Source organism: Carassius gibelio, chromosome B4, assembly GCF_023724105.1.
Source record: "Carassius gibelio isolate Cgi1373 ecotype wild population from Czech Republic chromosome B4, carGib1.2-hapl.c, whole genome shotgun sequence".
NCBI classification, from domain to species: Eukaryota; Metazoa; Chordata; class Actinopteri; order Cypriniformes; family Cyprinidae; genus Carassius; species Carassius gibelio.
In genome coordinates, this window is record NC_068399.1 from 1,684,237 (window position 1) to 1,699,189 (window position 14,953).

At 36.4% G+C, this 14,953-nt stretch overlaps 1 protein-coding gene across 3 annotated transcripts; it reads left to right on the forward strand.

Moving 5' to 3' along the window:
* Positions 1-2,369: 2,369 nt before the first annotated feature.
* On the forward strand, positions 2,370-14,631 carry LOC127955992 (oocyte zinc finger protein XlCOF6.1). 3 transcript variants are annotated; one of them, XM_052553730.1, is made up of 3 exons: positions 2,370-2,405; positions 4,719-4,888; positions 12,747-14,631. In XM_052553730.1, the coding sequence occupies exons 2-3, from the start codon at positions 4,732-4,734 to the stop codon at positions 13,817-13,819; spliced, it is 1,230 nt and encodes a 409-aa protein (XP_052409690.1). In that variant the 5' UTR covers positions 2,370-2,405; positions 4,719-4,731; the 3' UTR covers positions 13,820-14,631. The 3 variants fall into 3 exon arrangements, 1 of the variants encoding a protein (XP_052409690.1); XR_008153419.1 differs by lacking the exons at positions 2,370-2,405; positions 12,747-14,631 and adding exons at positions 7,113-7,541; positions 7,971-9,190 and having other exon boundaries at positions 4,766-4,888; XR_008153420.1 differs by lacking the exons at positions 2,370-2,405; positions 12,747-14,631 and adding exons at positions 7,253-7,541; positions 7,971-9,190 and having other exon boundaries at positions 4,770-4,888.
* Positions 14,632-14,953: the final 322 nt, after the last annotated feature.

Here is a 14,953-nt window from a genome sequence, read left to right on the forward strand (position 1 = left end):
CTTGCTTCAGGGGGACAGTGGATGAGCGAAAATTCAGAAGTGAAATGTAGAACGAGAGATAAGAGGAGAACCAGGAAAGAGCAGCACCAGAAATACCCACATCCGAGAGGTGTGAAATGAGTAGTTGATGGGAGACGGTATCGAAGGCAGAGCTGAGGTCGAGCAGCAAAAGCATAGACAGAGAACCAGAATCACCAGAGAGAAGCAGATCATTCAGTACCTTAACTAGAGCAGTTTCAGTACAATGCAAAGGGAGAAAACCAGATTGAAAAGGATCAAAAAGATTATTTTCAACTAGAAAAGACTGAAGTTGGGAGGCAACAGTATTTTCCAGTAATTTAGCTATGAAGGGGAGATTTGAAATGGGACGATAATTAGATAAAACTGAGGGATCAAGGTTGGGTTTCTTGAGAACAGGGGTAACAGCTGCAGTTTTGATTGATAGAGGAAATGAAGCAGAGGTAAGAGATGCGTTGATTAAGTGAGAGATAGTTGCAGAAATAATTGAATGGCAAAGTTTCAGTAGAGTAGTAGGAGCAGGGTCAAGATGACAAGATAAAGGGTTGTATTTCTAGATTAACTCAGAGACAGAAGAAGGAGTAGACAGAGAGAAAAAAGGCAGGGATTGACCAGGTTGATTCGGCAGATAACTAATGTTAGTGGCATCATTAAAGAGGCACTGATTTACGGCATCTGTCTTTTCTAGCATGTGAGCCAAGAATGAAGTGCAAAGTTCATCAAAAGCTAGAGCAACATGAGATGGAGGTTTGGTAAGTTTATTTATTGTGTTGAATAATGCTTTTGGCCTGTTACTTGATTTATTAATTGTAGCAGATACAAAACTGGAATGAGCCAAACTCAGGGCCGATTTATAATTCTTGATATGTTCGGTGAATGCCAAATGGTGAACAGTCAGGCCAGTTTTCCTGTAGTAACGCTCAAGCCGTCTACCAGTGGCCTTTAAGATACAGAGCTCAGGAGTGTACCAAGGAGACGAATGTGTGGAAGGGACACTTCTGGTCTTGACTGGAGCATGCTTATCTAAGACATCCGAGATTATGGAGTTACAGTTGGATAGTATCAGTGAGGGTGAGGAGATATCAAAGACATCAGAGAGATTAGAAGAGGAAACGGAGGTACAAAATAATGCAGTATGCAGTAGCTTTGAGATTGCGGTAAGATATGACAGTTGTAGAACAATTCTTATGCATAGGCAGGCTGAAGCTAAAATCAAGAAATTTATGATGTCAGTAGAGGTGATGGAAGAGATATTGGCCATTGATGTACAAATCAAATCAAGGGTATGACCATGGGTATGAGTAGGAAAATTAACATGCTGAATTAGATTAAAGCGTTCAAAAATAGAAAGTAACTGGTTGGTGTTAGACTGGTACTGGTTCTGGGTACTGGGTTACTCCGCCGCGGTACCCCCGAAGCAATCTAAAATAGTCCGAATATAAACACTTATTATAGGTGCACCCTAGTGATTCAGGATAAGCTAAAAACACGGTTTGGAAAATAGATTCATGGTGTACTCGCTTATTATATACATTTTTCTACATTTTGAACACAAACAAAGTTACGGACCGCAGCTCTGATTGGTTATTTTCTTACCGGGAGCAGTCTGTAACTGCAAATGGCAATAGGACACTGGGAGGAGCCAGAGGAGCTTGATTTTTTCACAGATTATCTGTATCATATTCTACTGTCAGGACATAATGACAGGTTTAATAAATATGTAAAAAATATTTTTTTTTACAAAAGTTCCCTACAGCACCTTTAATACTATAAATGGTTAGGATATCAATTAAAAATCATGATTCTTGAAGATATTTTGTACTGTAAAAATGTCAAAACTTAATTTTTGATTAGTAATATGCATGGCTAAGGATTTCATTTGGTCAAATTGAAAGATTTTTGTGCTCTCTCAAATTCCAGATGTCATATAGTTATATCTTGGGTAACTATTGTTCTCCTAACTAATCATACAACACTGGAAAGATTTTTTTTTTTAAATCAACCCTTATGACTGGTTTTGTGGTCCAAGGTCACATATGTTGAAAAAATATAAAACATAAATACAATTTTTTTAAACGTTAGTTTTTTTTACTCAGTAACTAATTATTGTTCCGCACCAAACATACATGCCTGTTTTACAGTTTAGAAAGATTATCACATATTAGCTGTGTAAGACACTATTTCAGACATGATGTACTTAAAAATATGTATTTCACCAAGAATAAAACTCTCACAAGTTTAATTATTTGTTTGTGTTTTTATGTAAATAATAATGTTTCTGATTGTAGACGCAGCAGCCCGTAAAAAGGACTTTTATTTTGAACTAGTGCCATGACGTCACAAAGCTGCGCCGCGCTCCTGCTCTGTTTTGGTTCGGCTGAAGAGAGGTCTGTGTTTTTAATCATTTAAAGTGTTTAAATAGATACAACACATTCAGTCTACTAATAGTTTTTTTTTTTTTTTTTACAAGTGATGTAACGTTAATCCATTATTACTCAGTGAAACATTGCAATAGTGCACCTCTGTCGTGAATCCTGTCTGTCGAATCAGTGCGCGCTGCTCAAAACAGAGTTCAATAGAAGAAAACAAACTCGAGAGTGTTTTAATGAATGACAATTTAAAGAAAGAGTATGTACTAACATAGAACCATTAAATATCTTGTTTTCATTCAAACTATATGGGCCATTCCTGTTATAAAGTGACTTTTATTTCCCAATGATTTATTTAATCATATTTTCTCTAAAATGAGTCGATATGATATGGCTTTACTTAGGTTTTCTTTATCACTTAAACAGGGATAATAGAAATTATAAAAACTATTTAGTATTTTACACATTGATATATGCATTCAATTTTATTATGTCCTCAGTGCAAAGTAATCAACTTCCAAAAGAAATATAAATTATAAAAACCTCAAAATTGGTTTTAATTATTTTATAGACTAGGCTAAACTGCCTCTAATCATACATATAAATCATTTGGAAATATAGTGTGTTTTTTTTTTTTTATATACAATTTTTTTCAATTACCGTGTCCCTGAAGTCATTTTCCACCCTGTTAGTACATACTTTCTCCCCTTCCAAAACTGACTGCAATTTCATTGAGACTATTTTATAGAAGTGACATAATTAGTTTTTCCCACTACATATATATATATATATATATATATATATATATATATTAGTATGTATATGATATTGTCCATGATTTATAACATCTTTATTTTTAATCAAATTTAAATAAAAAAATAATTTATTAGCTATTTTTTGTGTCCCTCCCCCAAAGGAAATTTCCCCAAAGGAAAGGATTATTTATTTTTTTTTTTTTTCATTTTTATGAAACAATGTTATATAGGTGCAGTTCCTCACATTACAGATGAAAACCATGCAGGACAATGACAAACAAACCTGTAAACACTGGTGTTCCACCCTGTTATACTCCATTCCACCCTCCTCCTTTCCAGCAACGTTAAATGTTTGGCATACTTTTGTCTTATTTTGTGAAGTGAGGAGCACTAACAGCATATATGTTTTTGAGAGTTTTTAAATTTTTTATTATTTACAACCCTTTTGGCAAAAATTGGCACAAAAGGATCTGTTCTTAATAATGAAGAAATTCTATTCATCAATAATTGTTTTTAAAATAAAAAATAATAAGATGGCATAAGGGACATATACTATCCAATAAATTTTTATTGTTCAAAATTTACATTATACACATGTTGTGATAACTATCTGTCTTCACACTGGCAGTTGAAATCCGCTCCGTAATACGCAATACTCCCCCAGTGGACGTCGTACTACACTGCTGAAAAGCTTCGGAAGCGAGAAGAAAAAAAATGGCGGAGAGATTAGAACGATTGATATTGTCTGTATCTGAATGTGCATGTCAGGTCAGCTAAATGTGATATAGTGGTATATAGGGCTGCAACAACCCTGCACTCGAGCGAGAGAGACCGAGTGTGTCCGAGAGCGGGGGGCACGATATTTAATTATTTACTTTAATTGTATTAACCGCCCTTATAATGTTAGAAAATCATGAAAATAAAAAAATGACATGACAACTTATCGTTATAAAATCATTATTTATTTTATTAAAAGTTATGAATTCAGGTTTGTTTATCAGTACCATAGCAACGCCAACTTCCGCTGGAATTGTCGGATAGGAACCGTTCGTAGCCTTTCGCAAGAGTTCAATTTTTTGAACGTATCCGGATGACCAACGAACCCGATTTTTTTCGCACCGCACTAGTTCGGACCCGGTTCGTAGCCATTCGCATGCGGTCTGCGAATCTCCATAGGAAATGAATTAGTTCCGGTCGTTTCGTAGCCGTATCGGAGCTGATTTCAACTGCCAGTGTGAAGGCGGCGTATGTCCCTAACAGGGTGGAATATTTTCAGGGCCAGTGTCTGAACAATCTACCCATAATTATTATTTTCAGAGTCCCTGAGCTTGACCAGTATCCATTGCTAATAGTTAAACATGTCACTGTTTTGGTAGAATGCAAAAAACATAACTGTTTTTCCAACACTTATGAAGCCAAAATGTTACCGCATGCCAGGAATGAGCCATATGTTAAAGAGGCTTAATTTCCTAATTTGTTTATTAATGATTGGCATAGTTGGAGTGTTTTATTTACTTATGTTATTAACCAGACCATTAGCTCTCAATCTGACTGACTCTTAAAATCTTAAACTCAGCTCCTGTGAAGCGATGGCGTTTATTAAAGAGGAGGGTGAAGATGTGAAGATTGAAGAAGCTTTCAGAGTCAAACATGAAGAGACTGAGACACAGACAAAGATCGAGTTTATTAAAGAGGAGAGTGAAGACACATCCAGAGTCAAACATGAAGAGACTGAGACACAAACAGGTTGGTTTTCATTCTCAAATACAACAGGTGTTTCTGCAGCTTTCTCCCTCTCTTCAGCTTTATTTAAAGGGGTCATGCATCATTTTTCCTTCAAATTCTCTTATATTGTTAATAGGATTTCTACATCAACACTCATTATTTAGAAATTAAAGACCGTTTTCTGATCTTATTTTAATGCTCTGGTTTTAACACTACAGAGTTATGTCCTATTAAATTTTTCAGTGTAAATTGATAGTGTTAAATATGTTCATATGAAATACATGTAGAAAACTACAATACAAGTATAAATATACACAACATGAGAAATACGGCATATTAAACACTCAGTTTTCATCACTCAGTTCATGATTGAATTCAGTGATGTACAGTTTAAGCCGTGTCTGTGCACATGAATCACAAACCCACATTTGCATAAATCTACCTCAATTTTGTGCCTTGTCTATTAAGATAGTGACCAGTACATGTCTAAAAATATATATATACACATGCCTACATACAGTTGCATCTCAATAAATCAGAATGTCTTGGAAAAGTTCATTTATTTCAGAAATTCAACTCAAATTGTTAAACTTGTGTTTTAAATTAATTCAGTGCACACAGACCGAAGTAGTTTAAAGGGTTAGTTCACCCAGATAGCAAATTTATGTAATTAATAACTCACCCTCATGTCGTTCCAAACCTGTTAGACCTCAGTTTATCTTCTGAACACAGTTTAAGATATTTTAGATTTAGTCCGAGAGCTCTCAGTCCCTCCATTGAAGCTGTGTGTACGGTCTACTGTCCATGTCCAGAAAGGTAAGAAAACCATCATCAAAGTAGTCCATGTGACATCAGAGGGTCCGTTAGAATATTTTGAAGCATCGAAAATACATTTTGGTCGAACGACTTTATTCAGCATTGTCTTCTCTTCCGTGTCTGTTGTGAGAGAGAGTTCAAAACAAAGCAGTTTGTGATATCCGGTTCGTGAACGAATCATTCGATGTAACCGGATCTTTTTGAACCAGTTCACCAAATCGAACTGAATCATTTTAAACGGTTCGTATCTCTAATACGCATTAATCCACAAATGACTTAAACTGTTAACTTGTTTAATGTGGCTTACACTCTCTCTGAGTTCAAACAAACCAATATCCCGCAGTAATTCATTTACTCACACAGTATCTGACTGAACTGCTGTGAAGAGAGAACTGAAGATGAACACCGAGCCGAGCCAGATAACGAACAAAACATTGACTGATTCACGAGTCAAGAACCGTTTCTGTCAGACGCGTCCGATTCGTGAACCGAGGAGCTGATGATACTGCGCATGTGTGATTCAGCATGAAGCAGACCGATACACAGAGCGTCTGAACTGAACTGATTCTTTTGGTGATTGATTCTGAACTGATTCTGTGCTAGTGTTATGGGTGCGGGTAAACCGAGGGCTTGAATCAAGGGCAATCATCGCAAATGACGCCATTACGTCGAGCGCAAAAGAACCGGTGAAACGTTTTCTTCAACCGGTTTATTGAATCGAACTGTCCGAAAGAACTACTGGTGATCCGAAAACCGATGTAACCAGTTCTTGACTTGTGAACGAGTCAGTGTATTGTTCGTTATCTGGCTCGGCTTGGTGTTCATCACAGCAGTTCAGTCAGTGTACTGTTTGAGTAAATGAATTACTCTGGGATATTGGTTTGTTTGAACTCAGAGGGAGTGTCAGCCACATTTAAAAAAGTTAACACTTAAGATTCAGTTCGATTTGGTGAACTGAATGATTCGTTCGTGAACCGGATATCCAGACTGCTTTGTTTTGAACTCTCACTCACAACAGAAACGGAAGAGAAGACAATGCTGAATAAAGTCGTAGTTTTTGCTATTTTTGTACCAAAATGTATTTCTGATGCTTCAAAATATTCTAACGGACCCTCTGATGTCACATGGACTACTTTGATGATGTTTCTCTTACCTTTCTGGACATGGACAGTAGACCGTACACACAGCTTCAATGGAGGGACTGAGAGCTCTCGGACTAAATCTAAAATATCTTAAACTGTGTTCAGAAGATAAACTGAGGTCTCACGGGTTTGAAACAACATGAGGGTGAGTTATTAATTACATAATTTTGCTATCTGGGTGAACTAACCCTTTAAGTCTTTGGTTCCTTTAATTGTGATGATTTTGGCTCACATTTAACAAAAACTCACCAATTCAAAAAGACCAATAAAAAACATTCTCTCTTTAGGCATATTCACTATTCACCTTATTTTTCATGGCAACAAAAGATGCTGCCATTGCATTTGTTTTGTCATCTTACTTCCGGCTGAGAGGGAACTACCTAAGCTAGAGAACAGAACCTAAATATGTCAAGTATTATATGCTCAGGGGCTGCCATAACAATTGGATTAAGAGAACAACTGCACCAACAATGTTTCGAACAACAAAAATATTCGAGTGTTGTGAGGCACTTTACAATTGACATCCACCACTAAAGAAGAGGAGCACCTGAGGCGATGGATGAAGGCGCTAAATTTGAAGCGCCCACCAAACCACCCTTATGTGTGTTCGTACCATTTCATGGACGGGAGGCCGACTGACGAACACCCCGAGAAATGGCTCGGCTACGATGTCCCGGTAAAGTCACGCCGGGGGATGAAAAGGTTGTCAGAATCAGGTAAGCTAACGTTAATTTAGCTAGCTATGTGCTTGTTCGCCTAACGTTAGATTTATGAAGTCTGTTCTATGAATATGTTTAAGATCAGTAAACAAAGTACAACGAATTTTGCATGGTTACCATTTAACATCTATTTATTTAATATTAATAATGAATTTCTTTTATATTTATGATAGTACAATATATTATGTAACATTACAATGGCTCACATTATTCCTGTTGCAGAGATTTCAGGTGATAGCAGGCCAGCTAGCTACATTTCTCATTCAGATATTGACCTACGTTTGAACACTACAGTTAAAGTGTGAATACTGTGTTAGTTTATAATGCATCTCTCTCACACACTGTTTTAAGCATGGGTCCCATCATATATTAATTATCTTGATGTGTATTAAGTAATAATGTAAAAATGTTTAATTATTTCCACAGATGTACACATGGCCCTGAACTGTGATGCAGAAACACAATGGGAGGATCCATCCGATCACAACTACAGTTCAGAAACACAACTCAACCTGAAACCACACCTACATCTGATATGGGAACACAGTGCCATTGTACTGAACTCTGCTGAGAAAAAACAACCTTTGTCAGCTCTTCACAGGGTTGACATTGGATGCATTTCATTCAGTTGCTTACCAGGTCCAGTTCATACACCAACAGCTTCCAGCTACACACTAGCGATCGGATCCTGATGACTCTGATGAAGCTACGTCGTAATTTATTGCAGGGTGATCTTGCTGAAAGGTTTGGTGTTTCTCAGTCCATTGTAAGCAAGGTGGTTTCATGTTGGATTGACATCACGAAGGAGAACATGAGGGATTACATACCATGGCTTCCCATAGAGACAATCTAGACAACAATGTCCAAATACAACATGTGTGATCGACTGTTCAGAGACACCCCTTCAACAGCAACACAACCTTGAGTCATATTACTACAGCCAGAACACCATCAAACACCTGGTCTACATTGCACATCGACTCCATGTTGAATGGGTCATATGTCGACTGAAAAATTTCAAAATCCTTTCTCAAACAGTTCTAATTAAACTCACCCCTAAAATTGATAACATTTTGAGAATTTGTGCAGCCCTGTGTAACCCTCGCAGCGACATCATTTCTGATGGAGCAGATGAATAAGTGTTGATTTGTAGGTGTGTTACACAACTGTCGATAGATTTTGCTGTGTTTTGTTTTGTTTTTATTAATTAATCAGTGTAAATAGTGCAAGTAGTTATTTTTATAAACCTTTAGAATGTCACCAGAATGGATGTGGAAATTAATATGGAAATTAAATGGTGAAATTTGACCTCTACATGATGGTCAGTAAAAGGGGTCTCTTGCTTCCTGAAAACAACAAACACTGATCAACAAATCACAGCTGATTTTATACAACTTATTAAATTATACATTTTATAAAACAAAAATCACAGTCTGTCTCTTGTTTAACACATATCCTATCCTTAAGCCTAATTATTCTCATTCCTGCTTATTTACAAAGCTGCAAGTATCTTGTGGAAAGCAACAGGCGGCCTGCCTGAAACTCATCTGACACATGAGGAAACATATAAACTGCATTCACTGTAACTTTGGCCATGTTTAGCATGAGAATCCATCTCTTTAACATTGTGAACAACTCTGAATACACAAAACACCATTGTACCCCCCCTTTAAAATAAAATGTTTGTAGTCTAGCTACAGTCTTGGCACAGAATTGCTCATTGTTTGGCACGTGTAGCAGAACTTGCTGTGGAAAGGTGATGTCCATTAGCCACTTTGGACAGAGGTTCCTCTGGGGCCCCACATTCACAAACATACATTATTATATTTGGAAAATATGTCAATTTACATTTATTCATGTAATTTATATCATATATAAATATATTTAATATAGAAACAACATATTTTTCTTAAATATATACATGCATGTGTGTGTACAGGTGCTGGTCATATAATTACAATATCATCAAAAAGTTGATTTATTTCACTAATTCCATTCAAAAAGTGAAACTTTGGTATTATATTCATTCATTATACACAGACTGGTATATTTCAAATGATTATTTCTTTTAATTTTGATTATTATAACTGACAATTAAGGAAAATCCACTGTGAAGCAGAGTTGCCTCTGCGAAGTGCATCAAAAACATGTAATGCACAGCTAGCCGTGCATCATCCCACTTACATGTGCAAGCATTGACAGCTAAAAACTGATTATGTTTGTAGTGCAATATTTGACTGGAAGGGTAACATTTTATTATGTTATGGCTCTTTCCGCTTCAATTCTCAAAAAGAGATTAAATATTGCATTAGATAATATTTACTAAAATTATAGGATTTATTTAATTATCAATTAAGAGAGACAGGTGTGTGTGTGAGAGAGACTTACCTCCGTCTGCGCGTCTCTCTACGAACAATAAAGTAACAGTAGTTACTTCACAAACAGCGATTTGACCACTTTGTTGCTGAAGAATTTAATGTAGTGATCTAAAGTCTGGGCTAATTTGTAGAAGATGAAAGTTGTGGGACAGCGTTGACACTGTAAGAGTTGGTGTGAACTTGTGTGTTCGAGGGGGTGTCCGCAATCTCCATTAAGCTTATTTACTGTAGCTGTGCAAAACAGTTCGTTGTGCTGCTAGATGTTGTAAATGAGTATTTGTATTCAAATTTTTAAATTTATGACGTTACTAATAATCAAACTAATTTGTGCCGCAATCGTTTTACCGTTGACTGTGGGTCAGACATTAGAAGTGAAGCTGCAGATAATGAACTGAAGTCTTCCACGGACACAAGTCTCTTTCCAAGATAACTGAATTAAAAACCTGAAGATATAAAGAATATATTGATAAAAATAATAATATAGCCTAAAGTATTGAATAGCAAGTGCTATAAAATAGTATGAACCACTAATACATATAAACAGTGCCTAAAGAAAGCCTTCATACCCCTTAATTTTTTTCACATTTTATGTTGTGTTAAAAAACCAATTTGTGCTTTAAAAAAAATCCCACATAAATCTACACCCCACTTACCATAATGACAAAGCAAAAAAACTGATTTATGAAAACTTTGTAAATTTATTAAAAAGGAAGCGCTGACGCTAAGATCGGTCGCTAGCTTCAGAGAAAGTATTACGTGCTCAGCGCTTTCGACTCGTACATTACACGTCACGCCCTGATGTCACGTGTTTTACGGGTTGTGTGTGAAAGCACGCATATATCCCGGGTAATTACCGACAGTGTGACCAGAGAACAATTGCCGGGACACATTACCTGTGTATTTGCTGGAATCGCAGTGTTAAAGTGGCTCAAGATTCTGCTGTTTTAAAGGTTCACATGTCCATTTGGCCTCTATAATCTTTAATGAAGGAAGGACCTTCCTAGGTCTAGTCTTCTGGTCAAACTGAGCAATTGAAGAAGGGTCTTGGTTAGAGAGGTGACCAAGACAGTAATGGTCTCTCTGGTTGAGCTCCATGATCTTTAATGGAGATGGGAGAAACTTACAGAAGGACAAATATCACTCCAGCAATCTGGGCTTGATGGCAAAGTGACCAAACTCAAGCTTTTCCTCAGTAAAGATTCAGAAACCCTGATTTCTGCTTTTTTCACCTGCATAAAACCATCCCAATGGTGACGCTTGGTAGTGGCAGCATCATGCAGTGGGTTGTTTTTCAGTGCCAGGGACTGGAGAAGAGATCAGAGAAGACAGAAAGCTAAATGCAGCTAAATAAAGAGATTTTATTTGAAGCGCACTTGCCATCCAGTAATTGCAAAAAGCTTTGTGCTGTGTTACTTTTTATTAAACAAAGTATTAGCTTTAAAATTACTGTCCGAGCCCCATCACATGGACTTCAGAGCTCAACGTTAAAAAAAGCTTCATTAACACCAGACAAGTATGTTGAGGTACAAATTCTAAATGAAATATTTTTAAAATACAGTTAGAAATGCAACATCACACAACATTTTCACCATTAAGACTGTTTAATAGTTCAATAAACAGTTCAATAAGCAAACACAATAATATTAAGTCACTTACATTTTAGGAGTAAACACAGCTCATCTCACAGCAGATGATTCACTGCTGAATGATTCCGAATTCAGTCTAAGTTTCAATAGACCATGCATAAACATCTGATGAATCGTTTGAAGTCAGTGACTCACTCTTCAAATGCTCATTACTTGCACTTTCTGGCATTTTAATTTAGTTTAAAAGTATAATTTCCATCATCATTTAGTTGCCACTTTAAATGAACCTTAGTTCCCAGGTCATCTACAAGATGCTGATAAAGTCAAGAAAAGATGACATAAACACATGAGAGTATGGTTGAAAGTTTTTGATTGAAATTTTTGATTTTTTTCTAATAGGTGCCAATGACTCCTTGATTAAAAAAAATATATATATATATAAATCTTTCTTTTGGAGCCCTGAATGGGGTCTTAGAAATGTGGTCCTCAAACTGCACCCTCTGGTATTGCAGGAAGACCCTACTCGCAACAACAGAATTATTGAAAATGCACATTCATTCCCTGCCAGCAGGAGGCATTTTTAGAATTGTTTACAGTGTAACGGCAGAACACAAAGCAGCGCGGCAATAGACTTTGAAACGTGCAGCGCTCATTTATTTAATACACAAATTTAAAAGAAAATGTAGAATACAATTTAGCAATAGTATTATTCTTATTTTCTTATTGTTTTTTTTTTGCATAAATGTGGATTCAGTTGTTCCTACATTTCACAAATTTAAAATAAATTGAATTCTAAAATTTAGTATAAGTATTTTTTTTATTATTATTTTGAAAACATTCATATGCTTATTTCACACACACATTTGTGTGTACTCTTGCTAAGTGAATTGAACCACTGAAAGCAGAGGACCTAGTAGTGAGCCCTGTGGCACTCCATACTTGTCTGTGATGTCTCTCGGCATTTGAGATGTCTGTAATTAACCAGTTTTCCTTAATCAAGCTTTTTCATAAGGTGTTCATAACTGCCACTTTGAAAAGGAGTTGGGACATTTCCTGAAAAAAGCAAAGAGTTATCAGTACTGAGAAGAGGATTACCAACAACACCTCTGTCAGTAGCTTGTTGGTGGTGTCTAGAACACGTTGTTGGTTTTGATGGTTCATATGTCTAAATATATTGATGTCTCTTGCTTTGTGTCATCAAAATGGTGTTAACTTGTATTGGTTTCTTTTTTATTTAGACTGGATGTCATGCAAAGAGGAGAGTCAAGAACAGAATGAAATGGAAGACAGAGATCAGTATGAGAAACATCATGGCTCCACTGGAGAAACCGCCAATTTAAGTTGCTCACAGACTAAGAAGACTTCTACACGAAAAAGAGCACAAAAGACAAGAGCTATACGTCATTTCACCTGCCAACAGTGTGGAAAGATTTTCAATGTAAAAAGAAACCTTGAAGTTCATACTAGAATTCACACTGGAGAAAGGCCTTACAGCTGCCAACAATGTGGGAAATGTTTCATTAAAAAGGGATCCCTTAAAGACCACATGAGAACTCACACCGGAGAGAAACCTTACACATGCCCTCAATGTGGAGTAAGTTTTGCTCTAAAAGGAATCCTTGAAAGGCACTTCAGAATTCACACCGGAGAGAAGCCTTACACCTGTCCTCAATGTGGAAAGAGTTTCATTCGAAAAGGAAGTCTTAAAGGCCACATGAGAATTCATACTGGAGAGCAGCCTTACACGTGTCCTCAGTGTGGAAAGAGTTTCACACATAGACAAGCTCTTAATGCACACATAAAAATTCACATAGGAGAGAAGCCTTACGTATGTGATGAGTGTGGAAAGAGTTTCTATCAACCAGGAGACCTCAAATTACACATGAGGATTCACACTGGAGAGAATCCTTTCACCTGTCAACAATGTGGAAAGAGTTTTACTAGAAAAGCAAACCTTGAGATCCACTTGAGAATTCACACTGGAGAAAAGCCATTCATATGCCCTCAGTGTGGAAGGAGTTTCTATCAACCAGCAAACCTTAGAGTCCACATGAGAATTCACACTGGAGAGAAACATTTTACCTGCCAACAGTGTGGAAAGAGTTTCACTCAGAATGGAAACCTCAAAGCCCACATGAGGATTCACTTAAGACAGAACAGTTTTATATGTCATGAGTGTGGAGTGAGTTTCACGGACAGGAACGAATTTAAGAATCATGTAACAACTCACACTGCAGAGAAATTGAGAATTCAGAGTGAAATGAACACTTTAACATGTTTCCCTAAGGTTTCAGATCTAAAGAAAACTTAACAATCACATGTGCCATCACATGCCATTAACTTATTTTAAAGTGTTGATCACCCAAAAATAGTTAACCCTCAAGTTGTTCCAAACCTGTATGAGTTAAATTTTTAAGGCTAGAATACATTACACGGTTGTTAAAATCTGAATAGATTTTACAAACAGCTGGGCATTATACACTCACCTATAACTTTGTAAATAGTCAATGAGAAAAACGTACACTAAACAGATCACACACTAACAGAGTGTAAAGTTCTGATCACAACAAACTCGGAAACGTGCCTTGTTCCTCATAGATGCGTGACAAATGAAAACGTTATTTGTTCTAAAATTGGCTTAAAATATCAAACGTTTTTAATCTCTGATGACTGGATTTGATTTACTTAGAAATTTGCAAACTGGCTTCGACTTTCAAAACGTGGCAAAAATCGTATTGTATTTCAGTCTTCAGATTTACTGCCCCCTGATTATCAGTATGATGTCTGAGGAGTTACATTTGGGGTTTCGATGCTGATTTGGATCATAAAGACTGGCATGCTTTGAAATGCTCCACAGATTCTCAGCAGTAAGAGAGTGTTGAGTTGCCGTAGTTCAGTTCATCCATTTATCAATCTTTTGAATTTGTAGGGCTGGGAATCGATTCCTTATTCAGAGTATTTTTCAGTTCAACAAAGCTTATCTATGGGAGTCTCTCTAACGGAAGACTACATCCGACAAAGGCTGCACATATTTAAATTCACGAAAATAAACAGAAAGAAAACAAGCCGGCACTGATCATTTGAATTTTAGTACCACAATTAACCTAAGCCATAATTACAACAGCTGTGAGATAAAATATTTTTCTATTTTATATATATATATATATATATATATATATATATATATATATATATATATATATATATATATATAAAATTGAAAATGATCTTTCAGAGGTTATTTTACGGTGGAACTGGCTTGTCTACACTTGAGCGCTGCATGAACGAATAGATCATGACGTCACTGAGGGTCTTGCTCTTATTAACGTCTAAAATATATATATATATATATATTTTAAAACATTTCTATCAGCCAAGGATAATTATAAATTATACGTCACAAGCATAGATCAGTGGACGAGAGCGCATCTGATTGACAGAGCTC